The sequence below is a fragment of the Oryzias latipes genome, chromosome 18, assembly GCF_053564925.1.
Source record: "Oryzias latipes strain Hd-rR chromosome 18, Olatipes_Hd-rR_3.1".
Taxonomy (NCBI): Eukaryota; Metazoa; Chordata; class Actinopteri; order Beloniformes; family Adrianichthyidae; genus Oryzias; species Oryzias latipes.
Genome location: NC_136254.1, coordinates 13,019,511 through 13,047,049, shown reverse-complemented (window position 1 = coordinate 13,047,049; position 27,539 = coordinate 13,019,511). Strand labels below are relative to the sequence as shown.

Below are 27,539 nucleotides of genomic sequence, written 5' to 3'. Positions count from 1 at the left end.
AGTGAATATATTTGATTTTAGTATCAAATGCCTGATTTGAAAAGTCCATCGATTGACAAACACATTACTCCTTAGGAAATCATAAAACAAAAATATTTCTGTATTTTTAACAGTAACTGAAAATCTTTGTTTGTGAAGCACATGTAAAAGTAGTTTTGGGATTATTTCTACCAAATTAAAAGCAACAATTTTTTATCATGGATTTCATAGGAGTAAAAACAAAAGAATAAATAAAATGAGTCATTTCATATTTTTGGTAGTCTTTTATTTTTGCCGGTGGCTGTTATATATTAAATCAAAGTCAGTATCTATGAAGTTCAAACACCTGTGCGCAAAAACATAATTCTGTACAAACTCTGAGAAATTTGTGAAACAGTGCAAGTTCTATGGTCAGGTTCTGGTGAGTCACAGCGGTACTTTGCAGCACATGTACATTTTTAAAGGTTGTGGAAATATTTCCCAGCATGCTGCTGTGCTCACAATTGCTCATAAGGCTCGCGTCCTGAGGGTTACTGCTTTCTTGTTCTTCCAGCTGTGTGGCTGGTTTGGAGCAGAGCAGCTTCATCTACAATCAATACAGGTATAGAGTGAACGCTGATCACAGAAGGTGCAATGAATTGGACAGTTATTAATGATTAAACTAACTCCCATCTAGGGATAAACCAAGTACAATCTTGATTTAAAAAAAAAAAATGTAAAGTCTGGGTTGATGATCCAGTGTTGGACACACATGTGCATTTTCAGCTGGGAGGAGAGCTTTAATCAGTTTCCATGCGGGAACCTCCCAAATGGATAAATAAAGTTGTCTATCTATCTTTACCATCGAATCCCATTAGAAGTAACAACAAACTCCTTTAATAAATCCCAGCGTTTGTAATCCCCAACAGTCACTGCTGCTCTCAAGCTCTTTCCTAAATCCATGCAGGAATCCTCCTCTGGTCCCTCTCTTTGTTTCCAGACAAACCATCATTTACAGCTGACAAATATACAGAATAAATAAAAACATCAAACCTTTGGGACAAGGTATTTAGTTTGTTTAGATTGAAAATGCTGTTTCTCTGATTGTCAGTGTGAAACTGCAGATTTTATGTCCTTTAAAATGAAAGAACCATGGTCCCAGTTTCAGAAGACACACCCCACATCTGCAGACTCCCCCCCATCTCACACACACTTTAAACGAGAAAAGCAATGTTTTAAGTCTCAGCAGAGAGGAAGGGCGGAGTACAGCTGCTCAGTCTGCAGGATGGCTGATCACCGGTACAGGCTGAGTTCAGGGCTGTGGTACAGACACATGTATGAGTCACAGAGTAGGCGGCGGACCGTCTCCCGCAAGGAGGCGGGGTCCACTCTGCTCAGCTCCTCCTCTGAGAGACTGAGGTAGCGGCCAACCTCGGGACACGCCTTGACTTGGGGGATATTGAAGCCATTCTGTCCACCTGGGGGGAGGGGGTCAAAGACCAACAGGAATGCTTCAGCAGAACTTCCTTTTGTTTCTGGTTCAGATCAAGATTTTTTTTCACCTTCTCGGTCAGCCATGCTGTCGAAGAACAGCCAGTCGGTGGGCTGGGGGCCGTGCTTGACGAAGCTCACGTAGTGGCTGGTCTCGATGCACGTCACGGCGAAAAGAGACATTTTGCGGCGGGTGCAGATAAGAGGGCCTGACCACGGGCCTTCAGGGATCCCGATCTTCACGGGGCTGTGGGACAGCCGGTTCCTGTGGCTGTGAACCTGGAGGTCAAACACTTTCATTCATCTACTCTGGTTTTTAGTCATCTCCACTTCTGTTAATTATAAAGTTGGTCAATGAACTTCAGCTAAAAAAGTGGATAAAAAGTAAGTCATAGAGGGATGTGGTAGACAGAATCTGGTGGTTTTCCTGTATAAAACTTCCTTCGGAATCAGAAAATAAACTAAATGGAATTAACGTAGAAAACCAGATGTACGGTACTTTTTTTTTCCCCTCTGCAGCACGGTCTCCTCATATAGGGCATTTTTAAGTTACTCCATGTTGTGGCAGTGGGGCACCTCTGGTGAGGTGTGTGAGTGTGGGTGGTGGTGGGGGCTTACAAGGTGAGCAGCCTGCAGGGTGGAAACCTCAACAGGAAAAACGACAGGTTACAGTCTCCAGAGCCCCAGGCCACCGTTGACAGGCTTTCATGGCATCACTGATTAACCCACAGGTGACTACCTGAGTCAGGCGTGTCCAGTCAATCAAAAGCTACGGGAAAGGGGATGTCCGAAAAACAGGCGGAGCGCATTATGGGAAATGGACCAACCCTGTGATCATGTGGCCTGCTGATTTTGAGCTGTTTTTTCAGCTCCAGGCTCATGTCTGTTGTGAACCTTCTCCCTTCCAAATTTGACACACAAAAAAGCATCCATCAGTTGGAACACACCCACTTCAGATGTCTTAAATTGGATAATTGAAGGTCACATGTCAATCAATTTACCACCCCAAATGTGCATAATTTCAATATCAAGAAAGCAAAGGGGAGGGGAGGGCAAAATAGAGACTGATGTCAAGTTTGTATCAAGCCCCCCCGTGAATACCTGACCCGTTTAAAGATTAGCCACAGGCAGGAGGTGAAAAGGTGCCCCAGCTTGTTCTTCATTAAAGATCCAAAACCATCTCCTCTGTCCTTTAGCGGTTTATCCTCCATCCTGGTTATCAGAGCAGCTGAAGCTCATGTCACATGTTCTCCAATGTTTACATGTAGTTAGTTATCTAGCTGCTGTTTTGCTGTGAGAAAATGACAGCAATCCTTCAGAAAAAGTTTTTTCCCCCCTGACAGTTTTTAGTGAGCTTCTGTTCTCTCACTATTGATGGCTGATTCAGGTGACATGCAGGTTAGCGAACAGAATGCAACATCTACAAACACATGAACACATCCATCAAAATCTCCTCTAAACAAGCAATGATCAGCTGTCTGCACTGCAGAAACTCCAAAAATAACAAGAAATCTCTCTCAGTTCCAGTGAAATGAACCGGTTGAAGACACCATGGAGAACATTTAGGATTTCTCAGAGACACAACCGCTGTCAGAAGATATTCCTGAGTAAAAAACAAATCTGTCAGAGAAATGAGGAGTGTTGATTCAGAACAATAAGATCAGCAGGACATCTGGGGGATTTGAAACAGTAGAAAGGTTGGAGTCGTACCTGAGTGTTGCAGGTTTGGCAGTACTGCTTCAGATGTCCAGGAGTGATGTCTGGGTCCTCGTAGCACTGCAGGCACTCCCACTCCGCCACACTCTGACAGATGCTGCACTGCCGCAGAGCTGCAGAGGAGGACGGTTGTAACGGACTCGGAGAAACAGACAGAACCTGCTCCTCACTTGGGTTCTTACTGTCATCCAGGAGGTCAGTGATGTCCAGACTGAGCGTGGGCAAGATGGCGTCAAACATTTTGAAGTCCTTGCCAAACCTTGGCATAAGCAGCAGGAGACAGGAGGGGGCCTGGGGAGGGGCATAATTTACCTTAAACTTGAACGTAACAGATACATATGATCCCTTCTCAAAAAAGCTATTTTCTGATGGTAAGCAGATTTAACCAAAGTAAACTTAAGTTAAACCAGAGTGGGAAAACAACAGACTACAGGTAGCCAAGGTAAACCTGTTAAATTCAAGTAACTAGAATTATTTTAATCCTGATAAAACAGAGTATTTTAAAGAAAAGCCATGAGAACAGTTTAAAGTGTCAAAATCCTTTTCCCAAAGAAAACAAAAAGTCTGGTTTCATATTGTCATATAGATAAAAATGATTCCAGATGTGACGTGGTGACTACATCCATGCCAAGAATCTGATTTCATTCGAAATAATCTCATAATCCGAATAAAATGTTGAGATTTTATGTGAATAGTCTAGCTTGTAAACGTAGCACCAAAAACAAAGTTTAGGAAAGACACACAGTGAATTTTCTGCCCCTTATGAGACCATCAGCTGCAGGTTTCCTGCTAAAGAGCCTCTGTGGTTTCTGCTTTGAACCTTTCACACTGCCATAAGTCCCTCTTGAAAACTGAGCTTTACCTCAACAAACTTGAGCCCGGTGTGCATGAAAGAGGTTTCTAGCAGGTTCTGGACGCTGGCCACCCTCAAGGACGGGGGCAACGACAGAGGGATGGGGGATTCAACGGGGGAGGTGGGAGAGGACGGAGACGGTGGGTGTGTTGGCGGGAAAAGCTGGTACAGGTGGCACTCCTGAGGGTCAAGACTCATCGACCTGACAAAGGAGGATGAGGTTGAGAGAAGACAGATCCCAGTTCTGAGTGGGAATGTGTGTTAGACTGTCAGCAGAAATGCCTGTGACGGTGGATGTACACCGGTGCGTCTGCGGTGCGTCTCCCTTGTGTCTCACGACCGTCAGTTTGCATCGTCTCTATTGCGTCTCTGGTCCCTCCCTAACTCCCCACTGACTTCCAGAGGACAGGTTTGTCCTGCCACCCTCGTGTCCAAAAGTTCGTCCTGCTCTCTTTCGTCACTAAGTCCTTGTAAAATGCACGTTTTGTGTCATAAATGATGTTATGCTTTTGTACTTCCAAAATTAAACTTTTGTCGCCCCCTGGGAAAAATGGACAACGGTGTTATCTGCAGTGATATGCGTTATCACGTGGGCGCGTTACCTTAAAAATGAAATTTAATTTTGAAAGTCAATTGGAAGTTTTTATTTTGGTAATCCAGACCCATTTCCTGTTTCTCTGGATTTTTGCTCCAAAACTGAATGGACTGGTAAAAGGACTGCTGTGTAAAACAAGCGTTGCATTGCGAAGGGACGGAGGTTAAGACGCAGACATGACGGAGGGGATGTAAACGTTCCAACTGATTAATAAATGTTCAATTTTTTGTGTCAATGCAACACAACAGAGACGCACTGCACAGCCAGTGTAAACCCGGTGTAGGTGTGAAAGTAAAACATGTTTTGTTGAAATTTTTTCGCTTCTGATGTAGAGACACATCAGCAGAAATGACAAATATGCTTTTTGAGACACACTTTTTACATTTACTGTAAACAAAAAAGAAGAAGAAGAAAAAGAAAATATTTATCACATAAAGTGACTTAATTCTATAAAAATTCTTGCTTTACTCCAAAATGGAACCTTTAAGATCTTTCAGGATCTGCCCACTTTTCTCTGCAGAGCAACCATTATTGTTTTTATTATTATTATTTCAAAACTATTATTTCCAGTATTGCCACAGAAACTAGAATGTTTGTCTAAACTTTGCTTTAGTGAATTGGAAACAGGAAACTTCTCTGTGAGTCACCATGACTTCTCAAAAGAGGATCTGAAATAAAGAGACTTCTACTGTGATCTATTGGCAGATTTCCATTTGCTCATGCATTTCTTTTGATACAGCAGACTTAAGAGAACACCTGTGCAGACATCAATTGTACAGCAAGACAAACTGAAGTATTATGGGATGTTTCCCCTTTTTCTTCTCTAACACTGCAGAAAAGAATTTAACATTACTACAAACCTTGTTGTCTCTCAGCTTGGTGCCTTTCAATAAACTATTTTCTGAGTCCCTTCATATTAGTGTCCAACACCCATAATTGGCTCAAAAATTAGACACAAATGTCTCAAATGCCTTCAGAGACTCAACCAGGAGAACCAGGACACAGTGGAAAAAATTATTTCCCTGCTGGTCTGGGAACGTCTTGTGTCCTCCTGGGGAAGGTCTCTCTGAATTGTTGCTTCTCGTTGGTTTAAGGCAGTGTTTTTCAACCAGTGTGCCACGGCACACCAGATGGTCAGGTGTGCCGTGGGACATTGCCCTCATTCACTGATCTAAAAACATTTCCCATCTCCAGGATATCAGCTCTTTGTTCATCCAAACAGGCCCTGATAAAACACTGAGTAGTTAGGAATATGGAAGATCATAAAATACTTTTTTCTTTGTGTTTATTTGATTCTATTAAAGACATTTTGATAAGAATGACGGTACCGCGATTTAGCCGCAGCTTCAGCTGTTTTTGGAAAAGTCCCGCCCCTTAACTGTCTCCACCAATCATTCTTGGAGACTTAATCATACGTCATCAGTCTGACCAATCAGAAGTGGTTAAAGTCTTCACTTCCTTGTCCCGATTTAGCTCGTAAAGTCTCTCAGTTCTAACAAAAATACCATCTAAAGCTAATCTTTAGCGGTGTAGCTTTCCACAGAATCCGGTGTCAGACCGTGGGAAAAAGTGAACAAAACAATGAAGCTCAGAGACACCAGTTTGTTGTTCGGCGGCTGTTCGCACTACATCACCAATGCATTGGGTTACAGTGACAGCGGCTCAGCGCACAAAGAGTCGTCCTTGTTAAATGTCTTGAAACCACAACGAACACGCATCAACAGTTTTCAAATCTTCTAACGTAACTTTTATTACATCTTTTGGAAAAAACAGCTGCAACTTCCAGCTTTTCTGCCACAATTATCAAAAAAATGTATGTGAGATTGCGGAAGGGCTGTAGATCAATACAGACTATGAGTTTCTCCTTTTTTTTAAATTTTTGGATGCTGGTGTGCCGCGGGATTTTTGTCAAGGTTAAAGTGTGCCGTGGCTCAAAAAAGGTTGAAAAACACTGCTTTAAGGTGCTCACGGTTTTTCTCTGTTTACAACTCAGATCAGGAATGCCATTCAGGAAAAATTCCTAAGATCAAGTTTATCCAAATGCCTTTTATTTTGAAAATCCTGTAACTTCTTGCTGGATTTAGCCTTTATTGTCTTCCTCCCCGCTTCATCATTTATGAGTTAATTTTCCACTGCAAACAGAGCAGACTCAGAGTCTGCCCTCTGGGGTCCAGGTGAAACCCCCTCCGTAACTAGGAAATGCCCCGGCCACGTGTTGGGCGTGTCTGGGCCTACGAGTTTTTCAGGCTGATCTGATCGCGCTTATGCAAGACACTGCACGGCGGATGTGAAGCACTTTCTTTTAGTGAGGTGTGAAGCACAGTCAGGGGGGGGGGGGGGGGGGGGGGGGGGGCACGGCTGACAAAAGCAGCAGCAGATACCTGATCTTGAGGAGCGGCTCCACTCTCAGGAGCTGGAATAGCTTGTTCAGGAACTCCTCTGGATCTGCCAGACAGGAGGAGAGCAGCATGACCGCATTCCTCTCTTTCACAGCTGAATGTGAGCTAAAAACCGGTTGCAGCACATACAAACCTTTCTCCTGACTGGTGAAGCTGGCGTCATTGTTGGCAGCCTCCAGCATGCGTCTCAGAGCCATGGTCTTACTGGCACACACATAACCGTTCCTTCAGAGATGAAAGCAGGTGTGCAGACACAGAAGAAGATCAGATTAGAATCTGCATGATCTTCTTTAGAGCTTCTGTAAATTTGTTGCTATGCTGTGAAAAGCCTTTCAGTGGAGCTGCTCCATCATCCGAGGGACAGCTTCAGAACAAACGGAGGACTTTTATGGAAATATTTCCCAGAAATGGGATGTAGAGAATTCCAGCTGCAAGACTGGTTTTAGACTTGCTAGCATTTAACGTCTGCTTTTATTGTCTATTCTTTTTATTTGATTGTTTTTGACAAACATTCAGACTCTCAGATGTTCCAAACATCCTGGAATGAAACAGTTCCAGCTCAGGGCGTAACGATAATTCGATAAATCAATGAATTGATTTCCATTTCTAGGATCCAACCAGATCGATCTGTCTAAGGTAGAATCGAACTGTACCATTAAAAATGTCAAAATGAGATAAATCAATATTTGATATTGGAAATTACCATCTGGATTGAGACATGGTAGGTTTTTATTTTTCTAAAACCTAAAAATGACAAAGTGCGTCACAGCAGACAACACATACAATCCAGAAAAACGGATCAGTCCTTCATTCCAGTCCAATGTTTGGAAACACTGAGTTTAGCAACGACATGTGAGCAAACAGTGTGTTCTAAAAATGTTCCCTTTGGATTATTTTGATGTGGAAAATCAACAGTGATCTGAACTTCAGGAAACTAAAATATGGATGGATTTTCCATTCGTTCTTTTTTACCAGTTTGTTCACATTTAATTTACACTTGATTATCTTTAAGAGATGCAAGGAATCTGGAAAACTTCACCTGCACTGTTCAGTATCCTAGTATTTATCTAGGAGTCACACTGGATGAAGGTTTTGGCTAAAAATGTTCTGGATTGATTTTAGGTCAGTTCTAAATCGAAATGTTCAAAAAATCAAAAGTGATCGAATCAGCAAACACAAATATGGAACTGAATCATTAAAACCAATTGTTACACCCTTAGTTCCAGCTCTATCCGGAAGTTTCTAAGTCTTAAAAATGGTATACAGGTTTATGCTAAGATTTATTTACTGCACTCAGATTTTAAACATGTTTTTTTCAAATGTATAGATTGGTGTTTTGTTGCTGTTCATAAATGGATTTCTATGGATGGAATGTTCAGAGCTGATGACATCACACGGACAGTTTGATGAGAATTCTGTTTTCTACTTAGTAACAGGATCATTGTGATCTGTTGTCTCTGCCTAAGACACTATTGTAAAAGAGGAAACTATCATAATCATCTGGTGTTTTTTTTTGCTGCGTCACTCTGAACCTGCTCAGCATGAGCACAAACAGAAACATGAAAGAAGCTCTTTCCAAACTTTACAGATAGTAAGAGGAAGCAAACGTATTAATGCGTCGTTTGTTCATTTCATGACTCAATCAGTGATAACGTGGTTGTTTTAGAAGTGCTAAAAAAAGAAAATTAGAAAGCTGACTGTGTGTGACTGCCCTACTGCTCACCTTCGAAGCGGGTTGACGATCTCGCAGCGCAGCTGGTCCTGAGCCTGAACGGCGCTGCGGTGTTCCTCAGGGTCAGACGGCCAAAACAGCAGCCAGTCAGCCGAGCTGCAGCAGGAGAACAGGCTGCAGAAAGACAACAGGACCGTCAGGATTCTGCCAGCGCCGAAGCGCAGCTGAACCTTCTACGTTTTTATGTTCTGACTATTAAAGACAGGAGATTACAATCAAAAACATAATTCAGAACACACAAACACACAAGAAAAAGCTTACACTCATCAAATCCAACACTTCTATTTTTCGTCTTTTTATCTAGATCTATCTAGATCCATATCTAGATTTAGATCTAAGTGGATTCATCTTGATCTAAATCTAGTTACATTCTGGGTGAATCCACCCTAAACTAGGTACTTTTAGATCTTTATATAAATAGATCTAGATTAGAGATGGTTCAGTCTGTTTATACCAAATATGAGATAAGTTTACAAGAAATAGTTAAAACTTTGCCTGAACAGGGTAGGTCCATGTAGTACAAGAATCTATCCATCTAGGCTTAGATCTAGACTCTAAATGGATCCATCTTGATACAGAACCTATCTGGGTCCACCTCGATCCAAAAATAGATTCTGGATGTATCCACCTTCATCTGGACAGAACTAGAGCCAGATCTGGATTTGGAATAGATCCATGCTTATCTGGGTGAATCTAGATTCTAGAAGGCTTCCTCCATTTCTGCCAAATATGTGATGCATGAATAAGAGACAGTGAAGGCGTCAGCAGAACATGGTAGCATCCAGAATTTCCTGAAAAGTCTAGATAGATGTAGGAAATTCCAAAATCTACAATTAAATGAAAGTCTTAAATCAAATCTAGGCATGTTGAAGCAGCAAATTTGCTCTTTAAGTTCAATAATGATCAGGACACACATGTGTGATGTAGGAGCGATAACAGAAGTAATTGCTGTCTATTTGGAGGGCCATTTAATGCTCAAGGTCACCTCTTACTAGAAACAGATGGCAGAAAATATAAGCAAAAAAGAAGAAGCAGCAGCTTTATTAATTCTGAAGGAAATTAAAAAGCTGCTCGCTGCTTGCATTTACCTCACACAATAAGAATAAAGCCATAAAAACAATTAATATCAAAATCTGTTAAAAAGAATGGTGAACTATGATTTAAAATATTTAATAAATCCATAGAATATTCAGAATTTAAAATCTACTACAATAAAAGCATACACATTTCAAAAATTAAAATTCAATGAGCTTGCTTTGTCAGGGAGTTTACTAGCACGAGGGACAAAAGACTTGAACAACAAAAAGCAAATCAAAGGACAGTAAACCATCAGACATATTAACAGAAAAAAAACTGACCAAAAGAGACACAAATGAACAAAGATTCATTCTTAAACAAAATCTGAAAGAGGGTAAGGAGCTTACCATCAAATGTAATACTTAATGTTCCCCGTTTGAAAAATAAATATTTCAGTAACATCTGCGGGAACGCAAAAGGAACATTTATGAAAAGTATTTGTACACATTTTATAAGAGCATCTTTGTTTAACATCTGGATAAACACCTGAAAGATGATTGGTGAAAACATTTGCAGGTGTTAATACCTGTGCGAACATCTGAGCAGACATTTGAGGGAACACCTGAGCCAGCAACTACCCTATACTGTTACAGCACAGGACACAATGTTGTTCCTTAAACTGAAATGTTTGCGGATTGCTTTCTCTGCCAAATATGTGATGCATGAATGCATTCGGCCAGGACAGACATCACCTGAACAGGGTAGCATCCAGGTAGCAGGAGTTCAGGTGCCCCTGGATGCCTTTCTTCCAGCCTTGGTAGAGCTCCCTGGCCTCATCTCCATCCACAGGAGGAGTGTGCTCCTCCACGCGTTTGCTCCCCCACTCTGCAAAGGCTTCACAGACACAGAGGACCACAGTAATGCATCCATTACTGCAGACATACCTGAGCAGGTGAGACGACAACCAATGGGATGTCATACCTATGGAGTTGCATCGTTCCACCTGATTGACAGGCGTTTCAGGGGCGGGGAATCTGGAATCCCGCCTACAGTTACGAAGCTTCACAAACAGACCCTTGTTGGCAGGGCAACGAAAGCGTCGCTCCCCGAGGTAGCTGCCGTCTGTTCCAGCAGAAAGCTCCTGGTCCTAACACACACACACACACATGCAGAGACAAAGACACAAACACAGACATCCTGTGTGACCATCAAACCACAGTCATTTAAATCTGAAGGGATGAAAAAAAAAAAAAAAACACTTAACAAAAATATAAATGCAACACTTTTGTTTTTGCTCCCATTTGTCATGAGATAACCTCAAAGATCTGAAACATCTTCTACAAACACAAAATAACAATTTTTCTTAAATACTGTTCACAAATCTGAATCTGTGACAGTGAGCACTTCTTTGCTGAAAAGAAAAATCCTTCCCATCTCAAAGAGGTGGCATATCAAGACGCTAATTAGATAGCATGACTATTGCACAAGTGTGCCTTAGACAATAAACTGGTCAATACCTGTGTGACCACCACCTGCCATATGCATCTTTACATAGAGATGATCAGGTTATTGATTGTGGAATGTTGGTCCGCTTCTCTTTGATCTTTGTGCAAAGTTGCTGGATGTTTCCAGGAACAGCATATGTTGCACTGAATGAGGCAAGTGGTGGTCACACCAGATACTGACTGGTTTTTCAGAGTCCTCAGACGCCGCCCCCCCCTAAAAACAAACAAACAAACAAAAAAAACGGCATCTTGATGAAGCACAGCTCTGATGTGGGATGGATCCTCTCAGCACAGGAAAGATGCTCCTTATACAGATTTAGGCAGAATTGTAAACAACATTTGAGAGAAATGGTTATATTGTGTTTGAAGAAAACGTTTTAGATCTTTTAGTTCATCTCATAACAAATTGGAGTAAAGACAAAAGTGTTGCATTTATATTTTCCTTCAATGAAAGACCTGAATAACTCTTTAGAAGTGAAAACGAGATCAGGAGATTGAGCCCAGTCGAAGGCCTCAGCCTCAGCCAGGATGCTAAGGCAGACACAGTAGAACACACAGTGAGGGAGAAAGCACCTTCTGCAGGAAAACATGATGAAGTTCTTCAAAGCTGTATCTGAAGAAACCACAACACGTTTGCAACGACACACTAACCTGGTTTCTGTACATTTCTCCAAGCACACAAACAAGACAAAGTTGATGACTGTTTGATGAAAGGAGATGAAAATGTGAGAGAGGAGGAACCTTGGTTACTGCTGCACCGTTAAACCTCGGAAACTAGGTTAGACAAGCCCGTGTAAATGGCTTTAGACACATCAATAAATGTGTCAATGTTTTCTAACACCTGGATGTATACATAGACTCTGTGCCTTTACGTCAGCAAACAGGTTTGGATGCAAAGCAGAGCAGACGGCCTTTTTGTGAAGTGAAGTGAAAGGAAAGGTTATTATGACTCTCTGAATGATAGGTTTCTGTAGTTTCACATCTGCCAAAAAATCCAAACTCAGTGGTCCCAAACCCCCATGACGGTCCGTGGATCAGTTGTTAACAGACAAAAATAAGATATTGCAGTAATTAGCATTTTGTTTATTCTCTGATTCAGAAAGAGTTTTATTTTGGAAAACCACCGCATTCTGCTACTCTTGTGGCATGTCTATACCTTCTCGTCGGTCATATGTTTTGAAAACATTTATTACTTTCTGCTTTGACCTCTAAATGCAAAGCCCACTAGCAAAGCTAATAAAAACAAACATCTTAGAAAAGTTTCTTAGGCCAAACAAAAGTGAGGAAAATGATCAGCAATTGATGTCAAGTTAAAAGAAACCCAGATTTAACATGAATCTTACATGAAATATGGATTTTTGGTGATACACAATATTACCAAAAGTATTGGCTCACCTGCCTTGACTCACATATGAAGTGAAGTGCCATCCCAATCCTAACCCATAGAGTTCAATATGATGCCAGTCCACCTTTTGCAGCTATTACAGCTTCAGCTCTTCTGGGAAAGCTGTCCACAAGGTTGAGGAGTCTGTTTTTGGAATTTTGGACCATTCTTCCTAAAACTCATTGGTGAGGTCACACACTCACCAATGAACCCAAAGGTGTTCTATCGGGTTCAGATCAGGACTCTGTGCAGGCCGGTCAAGTTCATCCACACCAGACTCTGTCATCCATGTCTTTATGGACCTCTCTTTGCGCACTGGTGTACAGTCATGTTGGAAGAGGAAGGGCCCGCTCCAAAATGTTCCCACAAGGTTGGAAGCATGGAATTGTCCAAAATGTTTAGGTATCCTCGAACATTCAAAGTTCCTTTCACTGGGACTCAGAGGACAAGCCTAATTCCTGAAAATCAACCCCACACCATAATTCCTCCTCCACCAAGTTTCACTTTTACCACAATGCAGTCTGAAATGTACTGTTCTCCTGCAACCCCCAAACCCAGACTCCCCTATCAGATTGGCAGATGGAAAAGTGTGATTCATCGCTCCACAGAACGTGTCTCCACTGCTCTAGAGTCCAGTGGTTGCTGTTGTTCTCAAACTCTTCGAGGACATTTCACCTCTGGATTTGCTGCACAGGTGGCATCCTAAGACAGTTCTACACTGGAATTCCCTGAGTCCTGAGAGTGGAACATTCTTTCACAAATGTTTGTAAAAACAGTCTGCATGCCAGAGTGCTTGATTTGATACATCTGTGGGCAGGCCAAGTGATTAGGAGATCTGATTCTGACCATTTGGATGGATGAGCCAATACTTTTGCTAATACAAAGTGTAGTTGTTCCCACACATCAAGCCCGCTCTGCATAATATGTGTTAACTTACTCTAATGTTACAAGGACACTGCTAATAAAGTTCCATTGGAACATCGGAACTTTGGCCATTTGTGACGTATCATTTTTTAAATGTATTTATCCGTCACATCTTGAAAAGCCAGATGAGGCTGAAGATGGCATCTGGTTGTTAACCTCCACTTTGCTTGTTAATGGAAACATCACCTTTTAAGGGGTCCTTTACAAAAGCAAGAGTATAAAGAAAGTTTAAACCAGCGTCAAATATTTGACCGAGAATGAAGATTCAGTAAAATAAAGTTGCTTATTTGTGGAATTTTCCATTAGCTAAGCTAAATAAGATGGGAACAGAAAATACCCATGTGTCTTAAGACCTTCTTTAAGCTGCAGGGGCCTCATTTATAAATGTTGCGTACGCACAAAAGAAGGCGTACGCCACTCTCTACGCAATAGTTGAGATTTATAAAAAGCAAACTTGACGGGAAAATGTGCGGTCCTTCACGCAAGCTCTGACCCAGGCGTACGCACAAAAACGGGTGAAATGAGAAACGGCGACACCGTCGGCAGATGGAAGAAACGCGTGAAAGTGAAAATGACAATACTGCCTCTCATAAATAACATGAAGACTTCACAAAGCAAGTCTTACAATTAACAGCCTACACAAACACCCGTTGGACCGATCAGCAGTGAAACAAACAAAAAAATCAAACGAAAATTACAACAGAAATTCAAATGAACACTTCTTTGCAAAAAGAAAAGTGAAATATGTTCTGCAATATTGGCATGTTGTGCAATTCATCCTCATAAATAATATATTTAACAGAACGAAATAATGTACAAAACTGACATTCCCGTCAATGTGTCCGTCTGGCGGAGCAGATATAGGTGCAATTAGACAGACAGATGGATAGATAGAGAGAGATGCATTAATTGTCCACTAGTGAAAGTTGTTTTCATAGTAAAACATTTCTTCATAAGCTACAGAATTATGGTATTCATGCATATGCCTTTAGTTTGTTTTATTTTTGATAAAACCATGTATGGCGTATGTCTCAACCATTCAGAAAGCAACAAGAAATTACATTTGGGCTGATCAATTTCCCATTTCCACGTCGATTATTACCGACATCTGTAGCTTGTCAGATGTAATTAAATGGAGGGAAATAAAATGCCCCATCACAACGCGTAATGATGCACAATGGCTGATCTTGCGGTCTTAGAAGATGTGGCAAATGGAAGAATTCGGAGTGAACGCATCTTTAGACAGCAAGGAGACTTGTTGGCAAACGAGGACGAGTGGCTTATGAGCCGGTTCCGACTTCCACTGCAGGCTTTTGGGGGGGTGTCACCCGGTGCATCTGGCGCGTCGGTGTCCCCCTGCGCCCCCTGCGCCACTTAAAAGGGATTCCCCAATTATTGCCGCCAGTCTCTCATCAGGAGGGGTCAGCTCCGGTGCCCCCCCCCCCCCCACACACACACACACACACACACGTGGCAGACACGGGTGTGTGTGTGTGGGGGGGGGGGGGGTCAGCGCTAGACGTTTTTTTGCCTTGACTTTGATGTCCGACCTTTTCTTTTTTATTTCGGCCACGGTCCGAGGTTGTGAGGCTACAGCATTTAAGGCGTCTGCCACCGTTTGCCACTCACGTGCCTTTTTGGCATTAGTAATGCCCACACTGTGCCCTCCAAACAACATTATTCTCCTCTTTTCCACCTCGCCAACGATAACTTCTACTTCACATTGAGTGAAGTTACGTTTTTTTCATTTCCTCTCGGTGTTTGCCATGGTTTCGCAAGCCATGAATATTAATTTGTGGGCGTTTCACGGACTATTTATGGGCAACTATGGGCGTGTCATGAAGCCGCAAAAGCTGCGCAGCATTTAGAATTGGTTGTGATTTATTAAGAGAAAGATGCGTAGGATGTGCGTGCGCACGGTTTTATAACTCCGAATATTTCTGTGCGTACGCACATCCTATGTTTCATCCGTACGCCACTTCTGACGCAAATCCTACGCAAAGTTTTATAAATGAGGCCCCAGGTCTTTGTTTGTTCAGGGTTCTACTGAGGGAACTGGGTGGGTGGAGGGAGGAATCTGGTGAGGGAGGGGTCCCATCTGTGTGTGATTGTCCTGCGTTTTCTGTTTTTGAGTAATTTTCATCTTTTTTTCTTCCATGATAATTTTATCTGCAATTTTGAGCGCTTCGTGTTTTTAACTGAAATGAAAGGCGCTATATAAATAAATAAATAAATAAAGTCCGAGTTTGAGTTAAAGAGAAATACTCAAATCAATAGTTAAAAAAACAAAATAGGATTAATGCCATTTTGTTCTCTGCTCTAGTTGTGCTGACTTCCCTACATCATAAAACTGACAGTTCCCTGGGAGGACTCCTTTGACCAAGCTTATGAGCGAAAGACGGCAGAGGACAGGCTGGAATATCAGGGTGCGCCCAGTGGAGGTGGGATGCAGGGGCTTTGAGCCCAGTACAATTACTAAGCTCCTTAGAGAAGTTGGAGTCAGACGACGGGCACGTAGACAGGCTATCAGAGAACTGATAGACACCGCTGAGAGGAGAAGCCATTGGCTGTGGCTGAGGAGAAGTGACATCACATAGACACACACCCAGGCTTGATCAATCTGTGGTGGGCCTACCTCAGCGGAGGGTGAATGGTGATTAATGGCCGAAACACCCTAAGATGTTGAGGTACACAACTGATGATGTGTCTCGCAGGCAAAACTTGATGGAAGTCCAAGAACTTCAAGAGCTTCTGAAGTTAAAGTAGTAAATGTCAGGTGTTGTAACACCTCGTCATTTCTACAACACTGAGCCTGGATTAAGGGTGTATTCAGACTGGGAAAACTGTTTGTTCATTTCATGTAAGAGCATTTTAATTAAAAAAAAAAAGCTTTTTCTGGAAGAAAAAAAAAGAAAAATCAAACACCAACTTTGGCCTCTTACAGACCGGCCTGTGAAAATATTGTCTGACATTAATCCAGACCGTGGCCTAGAAAAGGTTGGGGACCACTGTCCTAACTTGTAAAATCTTTTCTTTAGTTTTTTTCCCCAACCTAAACCAGCTCACAGTTCAGGAGACTGATAATCCAATAAGCAGCTAGGATCAGTTAAGATGAAAACATCCTCACCAGCTCGATCCCAGCCACCGTTTCAGGGACGCCGCTGATCCGTCCTATCCAGCGGATGACCCCGTACAGGGGCGGGTCATTCACTTCCACCATCGAGCCCACCTCCAGGTCGCTCCTTGGCTCCTCCTCCTCATCCTCCTTTGAGCTCTCTGCATCGTCTGAAAGGGTCAGCGGTGAAGGAGGGCCGTGCACGCCGTTGGAGGGCTGCAGCTTTTCCAAATCAGATGCCAGGTTTGGGGGTTTTGGGGGAGGGACCGGAGGAGTGGGCAGTACTTTCTGTGTGGCTTTTGGTGGAGGTAAGGGGGGTGGTTTGACTCCCTGTTTGGTGGGGGGCAAGAGGGCGACCTTGGGAGCAACAGCAGGGAATGTTGTGGAGGCTGGCTTGGTGGCAGGAGGCAGAGGCTGCTTCATAAGGGGTTTAGGCTGAGGAGGTTTCTGATGGCCGTTTTGCTCTGAGGACACAAAGATGTTCAGACAGAACCAGAGTGTAAGTGGGGCGCAGGTACAAACCCAAACCAGCACTCCCCCCCACAATAGGACAGTTTCACACACGGTGGTCGGAGTGGGAACTTGACCTGCCATCCTGTGATCAGAGACTCTCTGGTCTTCCCTCTGAACTACACCCATCCTGTTTGACATGTCTGATCAGGAGATAAGGGGGTCCACTCACACCCAACACACAACAACAAACACAATTCAACCCCCCCACTTAGACCCTCAACCAGTTTCGATGAAGATAGAACTGAAGAAGCTCCTCAAAGACACAGAAAACTTCTGAACTGCAGCTGCTCAGAAAAAAACAGGAACCGCAAGATGACCTGATGGAGAACCAGTTTAGATGTTCTTCAATAGCGAAAATCAGGTTCCTCTACTTCCCAGTCATACATGGAAATAAAACAAAGAACAATAAATGCTGTAGTGAACGGCCTCAGGGTCGGAAACTTTACCCGGGGAAATGGCACTGGCTGGCAGCAGGAGTCCGTAGAGCTTGGAGGGAATGTGGCAGAGCTTCTCCCCCCTGTAAGTCCCGTCCCAATTCCCAACAGGAGCGTCCTGAGGAGCAAGAGCAGGTCAGCTCCCCAAAAGTATGCAACATGTGAGGAGGAGGTCAAAGCGCTTTAGTGTTATGTTCACATGGGGAAGTTTGAAGAGGATTGGTGTGAAATGTCAAAGTGGTGCAGATCTTTTGAATCTTTCCCCAGGCTTTTTCTTTTACGGTTCTATTCCCATAAATAAGATTTGGTGTCATTTATTTCCAGTCGGCCACAAACTGTTTTTTTTTAATATTTCCTTCATGATCAGTTTTCAAACGGTTGGGACATCTGTGTTTTGAAAAAGATACCACTCATGTCACTACCAAATCCAAGTCCCTGATTGGTCAACATTTGATCTGGTTAAACATTTAATGCGTGTTCAATGGCTGCGCATTTTGTACGTAAAGCCTGAAAACTGTCCTAAAAATGTGTGTAGTGACACGTGATCGCAAGAGTTTTGAATAAGGAAGCCCGAAAGGCGCATTTACATGGTCGTTTCAATGCAAGTGGCTGATTGAACGTGCGGTGCCTAGGCTAGTGTGAACGTAGCTTGACAGTTCAAATGAATGCAGACAACCCCATGGAGAAAACACTCACCAGAAGAACTCCAACGTGAAATTCAGAAGAGGAGCGTCCAGGTAGGGCCCCACAGAAGCGCACCTCCCCAGCACAGACGTTTTCATCCTGATGGACGCTCACTCGCTGTCCAACCTGGAATGGGCCCTGAACCTGGTTCTGAGCCAGGGTGGAGGGTGGCTCTGCCGGACCTGGGATGATGTGTTGAGGATGTGCAGAGCGAGCCTTGTGGAGGCTGCGGCGGTTTTGTGGCGGAGCGGCACGCCCGTTGCTGCGGTGGTGGTTTCGCTCTTGAGCTCGCGCTTGTGCTTCTAAGACATTGGAGCGGGACCAGGTGCGGGGATGGACATGGCTGATTGGGACGAAGAGGCCGCAGGCGTCGGGGCAGGTGAAGAGGCGGTGGCCCCTGTGGGTGCCGTTGGTGGTACCTTTGCCCACTGCTGAACCCTGAATGGCAAAAAGAGACCTCAATGTCTCTCTAAAGTTATTCCAAGAATGACGACACTTCACCATGGAAACCTCATTTACTAAGAAGATGTTAAGATGTAGATTTACCTTCAGCTCTACCCCAAAGTACACAGCGTTGCTGCCTCTGCTCAGGGGTCCCACATACCTAAGCTCCGCCTCTGCCAGCTCACCATGCTGGCCCACATTGACCCAGAGCGGAGTGTTGACCGGCAGAGATGCCAGTTGCTGCAGCTTGTTGGGTTCATCTGGAATAAAGAAACCCAGACTTCACATTTTCAAGTGCTGTGGACACCCCCCACCACCCAAGCCAAAATATAAGAACCTAAAGGTGCAGAGGTGGGGAGCAGAGGAAACTTGAGAGATACCAGATAGAGCAGGGGTCTCCAACCCATTTCAGGTCACGGACAGGTTTATTGTCAGACAACATTTTCATGGACCGGTCTGAATGAAGTCGAAGTTTGCCTAACCCTTTTTTGTTTTTTTGCAGATGACGAGGATTCAGGGAAGGAAAATTGTTACTTTGTAAAAATTCAATAAAACTGACATTCCAGGTTTTTTTTTCCTTTCATAGAATATTATTATAACACTGAGAACCCAACCAAGTCTCAGATCACCTTTGAAAGCAAAAAGATTATTCATATTTTGTTTTTACATAAATCCTGATTCATAGAGTATTTATTTTTAACAGATGAGCATTTTCTGTGCTAAAGTTTCTTAATAGATGTCTAATTTACCATTAATCCCCCTTTTACAAGTTTCCTCAGACCAGAAACATCTTCAGGTTGACAACTTTATTTGGGTGAATCTTCACCCTCTGTCAAATTTTTGCTGCTGGTTTAAACTAAGACTTTGTGATTAAGATGAAGACGTCAGACTGGATGCTAACAACCGGACACTAACTTTAACCACGTCCGACTTTTAAGGTGTGATGAACAAAGCAAAATAAAATGACACAACCATCGTAAAAACTGATATTTTCTAACTATAATAATAAACATGAATGTCTGTAACTTTATCATCTCCATGTGTGAAACATTCGAGACCCAATCATTTCAGCTTCTGGTCCTTGAGAACATCTGTCTCTGTCTCAATAAATCCGTTTTTAGAAGAAAACTCGTCTGTAAACAGCAGCTTCATGTTCCTTGAAAGTCGAAGGCTCTTCTTCAGGTTCCTCACAGACTCTTTCCTTCCCAAGGAAACTTTCCAAATACGTTTTATTAAGTTACTAACTTTGCATTCCGAGCAGCTGCTTAAAGTTACGTGACAGACAGACGGATGTGGTGAACAGAATCCGGTAGTTTTCCAAAATAAAATTTCTGTCAGTTTCGGGGGGAAGAAATAATAAAATAAAAAATAAAAAAAATCGAAAGTTAACCTATGCATTTGTTTTCTGTCTGCAGCCCGGTACCAAGTGGCCCAGGGACCGGTACCCGTCCGCGGCGCAGGGACCAGTGAGATAGAGGTCTTGATGTTCCACAAAACATGCGATACTGGCAGTGCAGTACAAAATAGCTTCAAGCCCACAGCTAAATATTTTTTGACTGCTTTAGTTTAGTAGTTTGGAAATGTGTGGCAATATTGTGTGTGTGTGTGTGTGTACGTGTGTGTAATATTTACACATGAGGTTCACACGAGTTTCCAAATCCACCACAGGCTCCAGCAGGCCAGCGAGGCCCTGGTGTAACTCAACCAGGTATTTTTTCTCTACTTTTAGCACGATGTCATTCTCCACCACCTGAAGAATAGATGATAATCAGAGGACAAATGTATATCATTTGTGTGTGTGTGTGTATGTGTGGGTGTGTATCTATCTATATAAAGAGGAGCAACATAGACTAGTCCAGAGTGATACTCGGTTCGTCAAAGGAGAAAAGTTTGTGGTATTAAAGAAATAGACACTAAATGTTAGCTTCTTATATCATCCTACCTCTAACAGCTTATAAATAAGAAAAAAACAACTTTTAATGAATTACCGTTTCATTTTAAAGACCCACTTCAATGAAAATTGTGTTTTGGGCGTTTTTAACATGTTCTTGTAGCAATTTTCTCATGATGGAATACATACAGTACAGACCAAAAGTTTGGACACACCTTCCCATTCATTTGAATGGGAAGAGAAAATTGTAGAGAAAATTAAGATTAAAAATGCATTTCTGAGTATTTCTTTAATCATATTGTAAATCAGAAGCAGATGCAATAATGCTATAGAAAAGAGCTTTCAGATGTGTCATAGAAGCTACTAGCCACAAGCTTCCTGTAGTAGCTTGTAGACAGATGGATCCATGTATGTCTTTGATTTCCCCATCAAAGCTGGTCTCTGGCTTAGACATGAACAGATGGATAATTCTGATATTTCTCGTCATTTTTGTTGCACCAGTAATGATAGGTTAGGGTTCTGAGGGGCTGTAAGATAGCGGGAGAGTGCATAAACAGATGGATGATGAGAAATGGGGGAAGGCTTACTCCGCGCCAACAGTCCTGCCTACAACTAAGAGGTGAATTTCTAATGAATGAAAGAGTTTATTATTATTATTTAGCTAAAAAAGGCATAATCGTAATTAAAGAGGTTCTAGGAAAACGTTTACAATAGGTCAAACGATGACTGGAGTGGGACTTTAATCTGAAGTAGTGAAAATGCACGTGAACAGCTGAAGATGCTAAAAGATAAATCAAAAAGAGAGAAACTTAAAACAGAGGCTGCAAAATATTGGAACCAAGCAATAATGATGGAGTTAACAAAGTGGATATTTAATATGATTTTGTGATATCAGAATGGGTGAAACAGGTGAAAGTATGAAAAATGTACATTATGCAAAAGTTTTTTACAGTGAGAAAGTTTCTCAGCAGTCATAGAATACATCCTACGTACAACCTTTCACAGGTGTGATGCTAGTATCACTCAATTTACAAAAAACTGCGTTATTAAGTTCAGATCTTAAATGTACGCTTGTTTTAACTCCTCTGTGTTTAACAAGGAAAGGTGTATGTACCTTCACCCAGGCCTGGTCCGTCTTGCTTTTGGCCAAATCTTGCTCCAGGCAAAATGACCCCCGCTTCAGCAGAATGGAACCTTCCATGGCATCATGGACGCGAAGGTCGGCAGAGATCAAAAATGTTTTAGAGGGGCGCCGCTTCCTCTCCTGTTCGTGAGCTCCGGACATCTTTGACGAGTGTCCAAAACGTTGAGTTTTCACTCCAAAGTTAGTTTTACGGCGTCCGACAAGAAACTGTTTCAATGAGCGCTGCTGCTCACCTATCGGCTCCTTCACAGGTAACCAAAGACAAACTTCCTTCACTTACGTCTCGCCTGCTAAACCATTCAGGCACGCGGAGCCGAGCTCGCGGCATATCTCCTACTAAAACCGCAAATGTTTAACTTATTACGGATAACTCACAAAGTTTAACAAACTCTGAAACTTGTACGCCGCTGTGTGTCAACACCCCTAACATTTAAAGCAACTCCGTGCAATAACAAACAGAAGTAGGAAGCGGATGACCGACAGGGGCGCAGCCAATGGGCTGCCGGAAACGACATGGACTTTAGCCAATCAAAACCCACGTGGGCGTGGCTGACACAGGGAAATTCCACTGTTGATTGAAATTGAAATGAGACGTTTAAGAAAGGTCGTTTCACACAGTAAATGTGCCTTTTATTTTATTTTTTGTTTATAAATACAATAGAAAAATATTTAAACTCTCCATTCACACTGCAAATCCACAATTGAGCAAAAACAACTCCCTTCAGAACCACAACTGAAAATGTGCAAAGTTAAACATGTCGGAGAGATTGACGTCAGTTAATGCTCCAATATAGAATAAAATTCCTGTTTCACATCAGCAATATTTGACCTGAGGAGCAGCATCTGAAGAATTTAGGTGTAAATGACTGGTGAGAAGTTTAAAGTAATCCCTAAAATGTTCCCTTTGAACCATGAAAAGGCTGATGGTCAGTAAATCTAAGGGTTAATGAAGTACATACATGTGTGCATGCACACTTATTCACACGCCTCTCAGGTTGTTTATTTGTCTCATTCAACTCTCCAACAAAAGTGTGCTTTTCACTCATGAACACAAATTCAGACAAATTGACACACACTTGCACAATCTCACACACGCAGTGCTGGGATCGGTATGATCAGATGCATTGACACTACAGGTCCCAGCATGCAGCGAGGCTGATGAAGAACAAGCTCTCTTCTTACCAATACATAACCATCACTTCAGAAGGCGGAAAATGACCTTTTTTCCAGCATGTCCCGGCCCTCCCTCTGACGCTCCCTGCAGCTGTTCACCTCACCCATAAGAGAATGAAGCTAAAGACAAAGCTCAACATTTTTGTTAAGCAAACCTGAATGATTTCTGTATTTTTCCACCTGTGAGAAAAATGAGTGCAGTTTTGAACTTTAACAGTGAATGCACATGAGTGTCACACAGATAAAGGAGTCAAAACCTGGGGAGAGAAAAGTTTGATTGTCATGACAAGGCCAGTTGGGTCTTTTCGATCCTTCATAAAACCGGTGCTTTGATATTTAGAAACAGTTTTGTCTAGTTAAACAATGATGTTTAGCCACAGTACCAAAAATACATTTTATCAGCAATGAAAATACAGTGTAAAGTTAAAGTGTTTGAGCAGAAATGCTTTCCATCCTTCTCTGTCGTTTGTGAACAGTCTTGATTTTCTTTAGTGTCAGGATGTGACGTTCATGCGTGCTGCTCATGCAGCAATTCAGCATAGTCAGAGATGGCCAGCAGGCTCAGGGGAAAACAGTCCCTGTTTCGCTGCATCTCTGGTAGTCCTCCGGTTCATGAACTTTGGATCAGAACTGAAAAGACGGGTGATTCGGGTTCACAAAGTATGTGGTGAGCTCCCCTTTGCCCTTCACCTTGACAAGTCCTCTTAACGTGACGCCGTATCCAATGTTCTCCACTACTTCACGCGTCTCCTCAGTCACCTGAGAGTAAACAAAATACATCATTTTTTTTGCAGCTCCAGACATGAACTCTGCACAGCTCAAAAACTGTGGATGTAGTATCTTTACTGAAGTAATAAGTCACGGTTAGCTCTAGCTAGTTAGTGTCTTTGGGTCAGGCTGCTCTCCGTTTGGAGAATCAGGAGTGAAACCAGTTGACGGCACCTGTAAAAACTCTGAAGCACATTTAAAGTAACCAGTTATTGCAAATTTTGCCATCTTTTACGATATGTACATTGCACAGCTTGATGTTTCGATAACGATGAGTTTACGATTTATTGTGCAGGTCTAATTCTTTTTCCACATGTAAGAGGCAAAAATGCATTTGCAATTGCAACACCCAATTAGCTAAAAACCCTCAGAGATGATCCAGATTTTATAGATTTTTTGAATGTGTTAGGGATGCCCCAATCAAGGTCTTTGGCCCCCGATCTGATTCTGTCATTTGAGTTTCAGTAACTGATAAAGAGTCCCAGTCCGGTATTTTTGTAGCTTAAAAAAAAGAACAACTTTAATAAATAGATCCAGGTTGACGCTTATTTTTATTTAATTAATCTTTTTTATCATTTAACACTAAACCAGTGAAGTAGTTTGAACAACCAAGTAAAAAATAAAATAAAATATCAACTAGAAAAAGTAATTAAGTATTAACTCGTAAAAATAGTTGATAATTTGTCATGTGAGAAAGTTTGGTGACTATAGAGCTTTAGAGCTATTGATCATTGAACATCAGAGAAGGAGGGTCTAAGGCAGGGGTGCCCAAATCCTGGCTTTGAGGGCCGGTGTCCTACAGGTTTTCCAACCAATCTGCCATTGAAGCTCCTTATTGGCTAAACACACCTGACCCAGGTAATCAGCATCAGATAAGGCAGGGTTTTTTGAAAATTAACAGGAGACTGGCCCTTGAGGCCTGGATTTGGGCATCCCTGGTCTAAGGGCAGGGAGGCCCAGTTTAGTCTAGTCTATTTAGTTTGGTTAAGTAATTACCCATTCATTTCTATGACTTCATGTTCTTTATGATTTCATTTTGATTATACAACCACAGTTCTGAACTCCATTGAGACGACCATTGTTGTAATATTGGGCTGTATAAATAAAATTGAATTGAATTGAGATGTGATTCATATCTCCATTACAAATTCTTAAAAAATAATGATGTTTTTCTGTTCAAATCCTTTGAACATAAATATGATGGTGAGTCTTCATGACTAGCTCATATCAATGGATCGAGTTATTAGTTTTGGTTGTTTTTGAGAAATTATTGAGTTCAGAAATCTGAATCTAAATATCTTCTAACTTCCTGAAATGCTTTTGTGCGCCTTCTGTTCAAACTGCGTCGTGTTCTTCTGTTCTTTACAATAATAAAACGTTGTGATCTGTTTATGATGTGCAGAATTCTACAAGGGCATTTATTTGAAGTAATAAGCTTAAAATATTTAGTGCTAATCAAAATAAGAATAAAATAAATATCAATCCCTGATCAGGACACAACATCCGATTCCAGTCAAGTCTGAAACTATACGATCAGCCCAATGTCTGATGGCGTGATTGGTACATCCCTAGACTGGGTTCTCTAAAGAATTTTAGAAAATAAGCTCAGAAAACAGGTCAGCTCAACAGAGCTCCATGCTGCTTTTAGTGCACAAATAGAAAAAAAAAAGAAATTTTAAAGTTGAACATCATCCAGTCTCCATTATTGCTTGAAGGTTGTATGGATTCCCAGCTGCACTCATGTTCAAAATGTTGTTGCTGGTCTCCTTCAAAATGACAGCTTCTTCTGACTCAATCCAGCATCACTGCTTCGATGGGATTCAGTGGACCGTGATGAACTCCAGAGTGGACTTTCGTTCTCTGACAGAATAAAGCGAAAAGGATTCAAACACAACCATGCTAACTCCTGCCTTACCTGAATCTTGTCCATTTCGCCTGTGCTTTCCATCCTGCTGGCAACGTTTACAGTGTTTCCCCAGATGTCAAACTGGGGTTTACGGGCTCCAATAACTCCTGCAATCACCGGGCCGTGGTTAATTCCTGCAGGCGGACACCAGAGGAGGAAAGGTGGGAGCAAAGAGGGTTAAACAGACTCATTTAACAAACACAGCAAACATTTCCTTTAGATTTTTTTAAATAGGCAGAAGAAACGTTTATATCATACAAATGCCGGTTCCTCAAAATCCACATTAGCTAAACTTGTTACAGAATTTTTTTTTTGCGTGTAACTAATAAGAATCAAGAGTTTCTGTCTGTCTCCAGAATCAACTTTTACAAGATTTAAATAGTCATTCAAAAGCATTTTTTTTTGATTATACAAAAGACGTTTTTTTCCATTTAAACTGAAAAAAATTGAACCTAGTCTCATAATATTGTAAATTCTCACATTTAAAATTAAGAATACAGTACCTTTTAACTAAAGAAATAAAAAACTACTTTAAAGTAAAATCATGAATCAATATTAAACTTTTAAACAAAAATGTATTTAAAGGATCAATGGATTATTTTAAAGTCCTCATTTAATGCCAGATGTACCAATTCTGAGCTTGAAGTTGTTAAAGGAGTGTGTGTTGAGGACTTCCAGTTTTCCCATCAGAGCGATGGCGAACTCCACCATGGAGCGCACGAAGCTGTGCGACATGTCTTGGCCCTGTAGGGGGAGCCAGAGATCAGAGAGAGGTGTTGCTGTTTCCACACAATGAACGGAGGAGGGATAGAGGAGTAGAGACAATATGAAGGTGTAGTGATGGATTGATGATCACACCTTTTTGTCTTCTCCTGCAGCAGAGTGGGAAAGGCCTGCAGCCGCCATGTAAGTGCTCCCGATTGTCTTTATCTTCTCCACTGAGGAGAATTTGGGCTTCTGGAGAAGCTGGGAGACAGATTCGGGAGTGTTACCATTAGAAAAGTAGATGTGCCATCTTTCAAAAGCAGCATCTGCACCTACTTACCTCGTCAAAGTCTGAAATGATCTCGTTGAGGAAGCGCAGACACTCTAGCCCATCCTTGTTTTCGATGCTCTCATTGTAAAAGTGTTTGAAGTCGGGCACCGAGGCGAACATCACACAGACGCAGTCGTACGACTGACTGTACAAGTCCTGACAAAGAAAGATCCACCATCACAGTATAAAAACCAACCCTGAAAAAAATCTTTATGCCATTCAAAAATGTTCAGTTTGAAAATAAAATATGAAAAAACATAAAAGCATTTTTTAATTCTCCTTCATCCTGAGCATGAGGATGCTGGAGCCTATCCCATCTGTTTCAGGGTGGCGGTGGGTTCACCCTAGACTGTTCACCAGTCCATCACTGGAACTGGAATAAGCAACCCATCTGCCCTCTTGTTCCAATTAGGAAGTACGCGCTGGTCCCAAAAAGCCAAAATCCCAGAGACTTTTACAGTGCTTTACAGACTTTTTACAGTGCTTGCAGCACAAGTTATTCAAGTTATGAACTCACCAATCACATGCCTCAAAAGTAGGCGGCCTCGCCTCAAAAGTTTGAAGCGTTTGACAGATTCTCCCGAGCCCGTTTTTAGTAGAAGGGGTGTGGCCTTCTAACTTGCTCACTCCTGATTGGAGTGAGTGGTTGCCATGGAAAAGTTCACTCAGACCCAAATGGACCAATCACGGCCTACTGAGGACGTCTGGGTCCAACATGGCAACGCAGATATGGATTGGAACCGGAAGCAAGACATCTCTTTGGGTGACATCACAGTTATATATTATACAGTCAATGGAAAAACATTAACGTTGTGGCAGAAACAAAAAAGAAATTGTTAATTTAATTTTGAACTCTA

General features: G+C 42.1%; 2 protein-coding genes across 5 annotated transcripts in view; both read right to left on the bottom strand.

The window, feature by feature from the left end:
* Positions 1–243: 243 nt before the first annotated feature.
* Positions 244–22,409, bottom strand: cyld3 (cylindromatosis (turban tumor syndrome) 3). The gene is made up of 16 exons (XM_004079976.5): positions 21,770–22,409; positions 20,397–20,514; positions 18,867–19,024; positions 18,333–18,758; positions 17,649–17,754; positions 16,702–17,153; positions 10,743–10,908; positions 10,514–10,655; positions 8,736–8,858; positions 7,146–7,237; positions 6,995–7,058; positions 4,028–4,220; positions 3,348–3,456; positions 3,160–3,278; positions 1,521–1,728; positions 244–1,436 (listed from the first exon to the last, which is right to left on the bottom strand). Exons 1-16 carry the CDS (start codon positions 21,938–21,940, stop codon positions 1,252–1,254), a joined length of 2,832 nt encoding a protein of 943 aa, XP_004080024.1. The 5' UTR covers positions 21,941–22,409; the 3' UTR covers positions 244–1,251.
* The window catches only part of LOC101167828 (adenylate cyclase type 2), a 38,698-nt gene continuing 33,562 nt past the window's right edge, over positions 22,404–27,539 (bottom strand). For all 4 annotated transcript variants that reach the window (XM_078935945.1, XM_004079977.5, XM_078935946.1 and 1 more), the window contains 5 exons: positions 26,692–26,838; positions 26,505–26,612; positions 26,276–26,390; positions 25,656–25,780; positions 22,404–23,731 (listed from right to left, as the gene is read on the bottom strand). In XM_078935945.1, the coding sequence (XP_078792071.1) occupies positions 23,597–23,731; positions 25,656–25,780; positions 26,276–26,390; positions 26,505–26,612; positions 26,692–26,838 (630 nt within the window). In that variant the 3' untranslated portion in view covers positions 22,404–23,596. The remainder of the gene's footprint in view (positions 23,732–25,655; positions 25,781–26,275; positions 26,391–26,504; positions 26,613–26,691; positions 26,839–27,539) is intronic.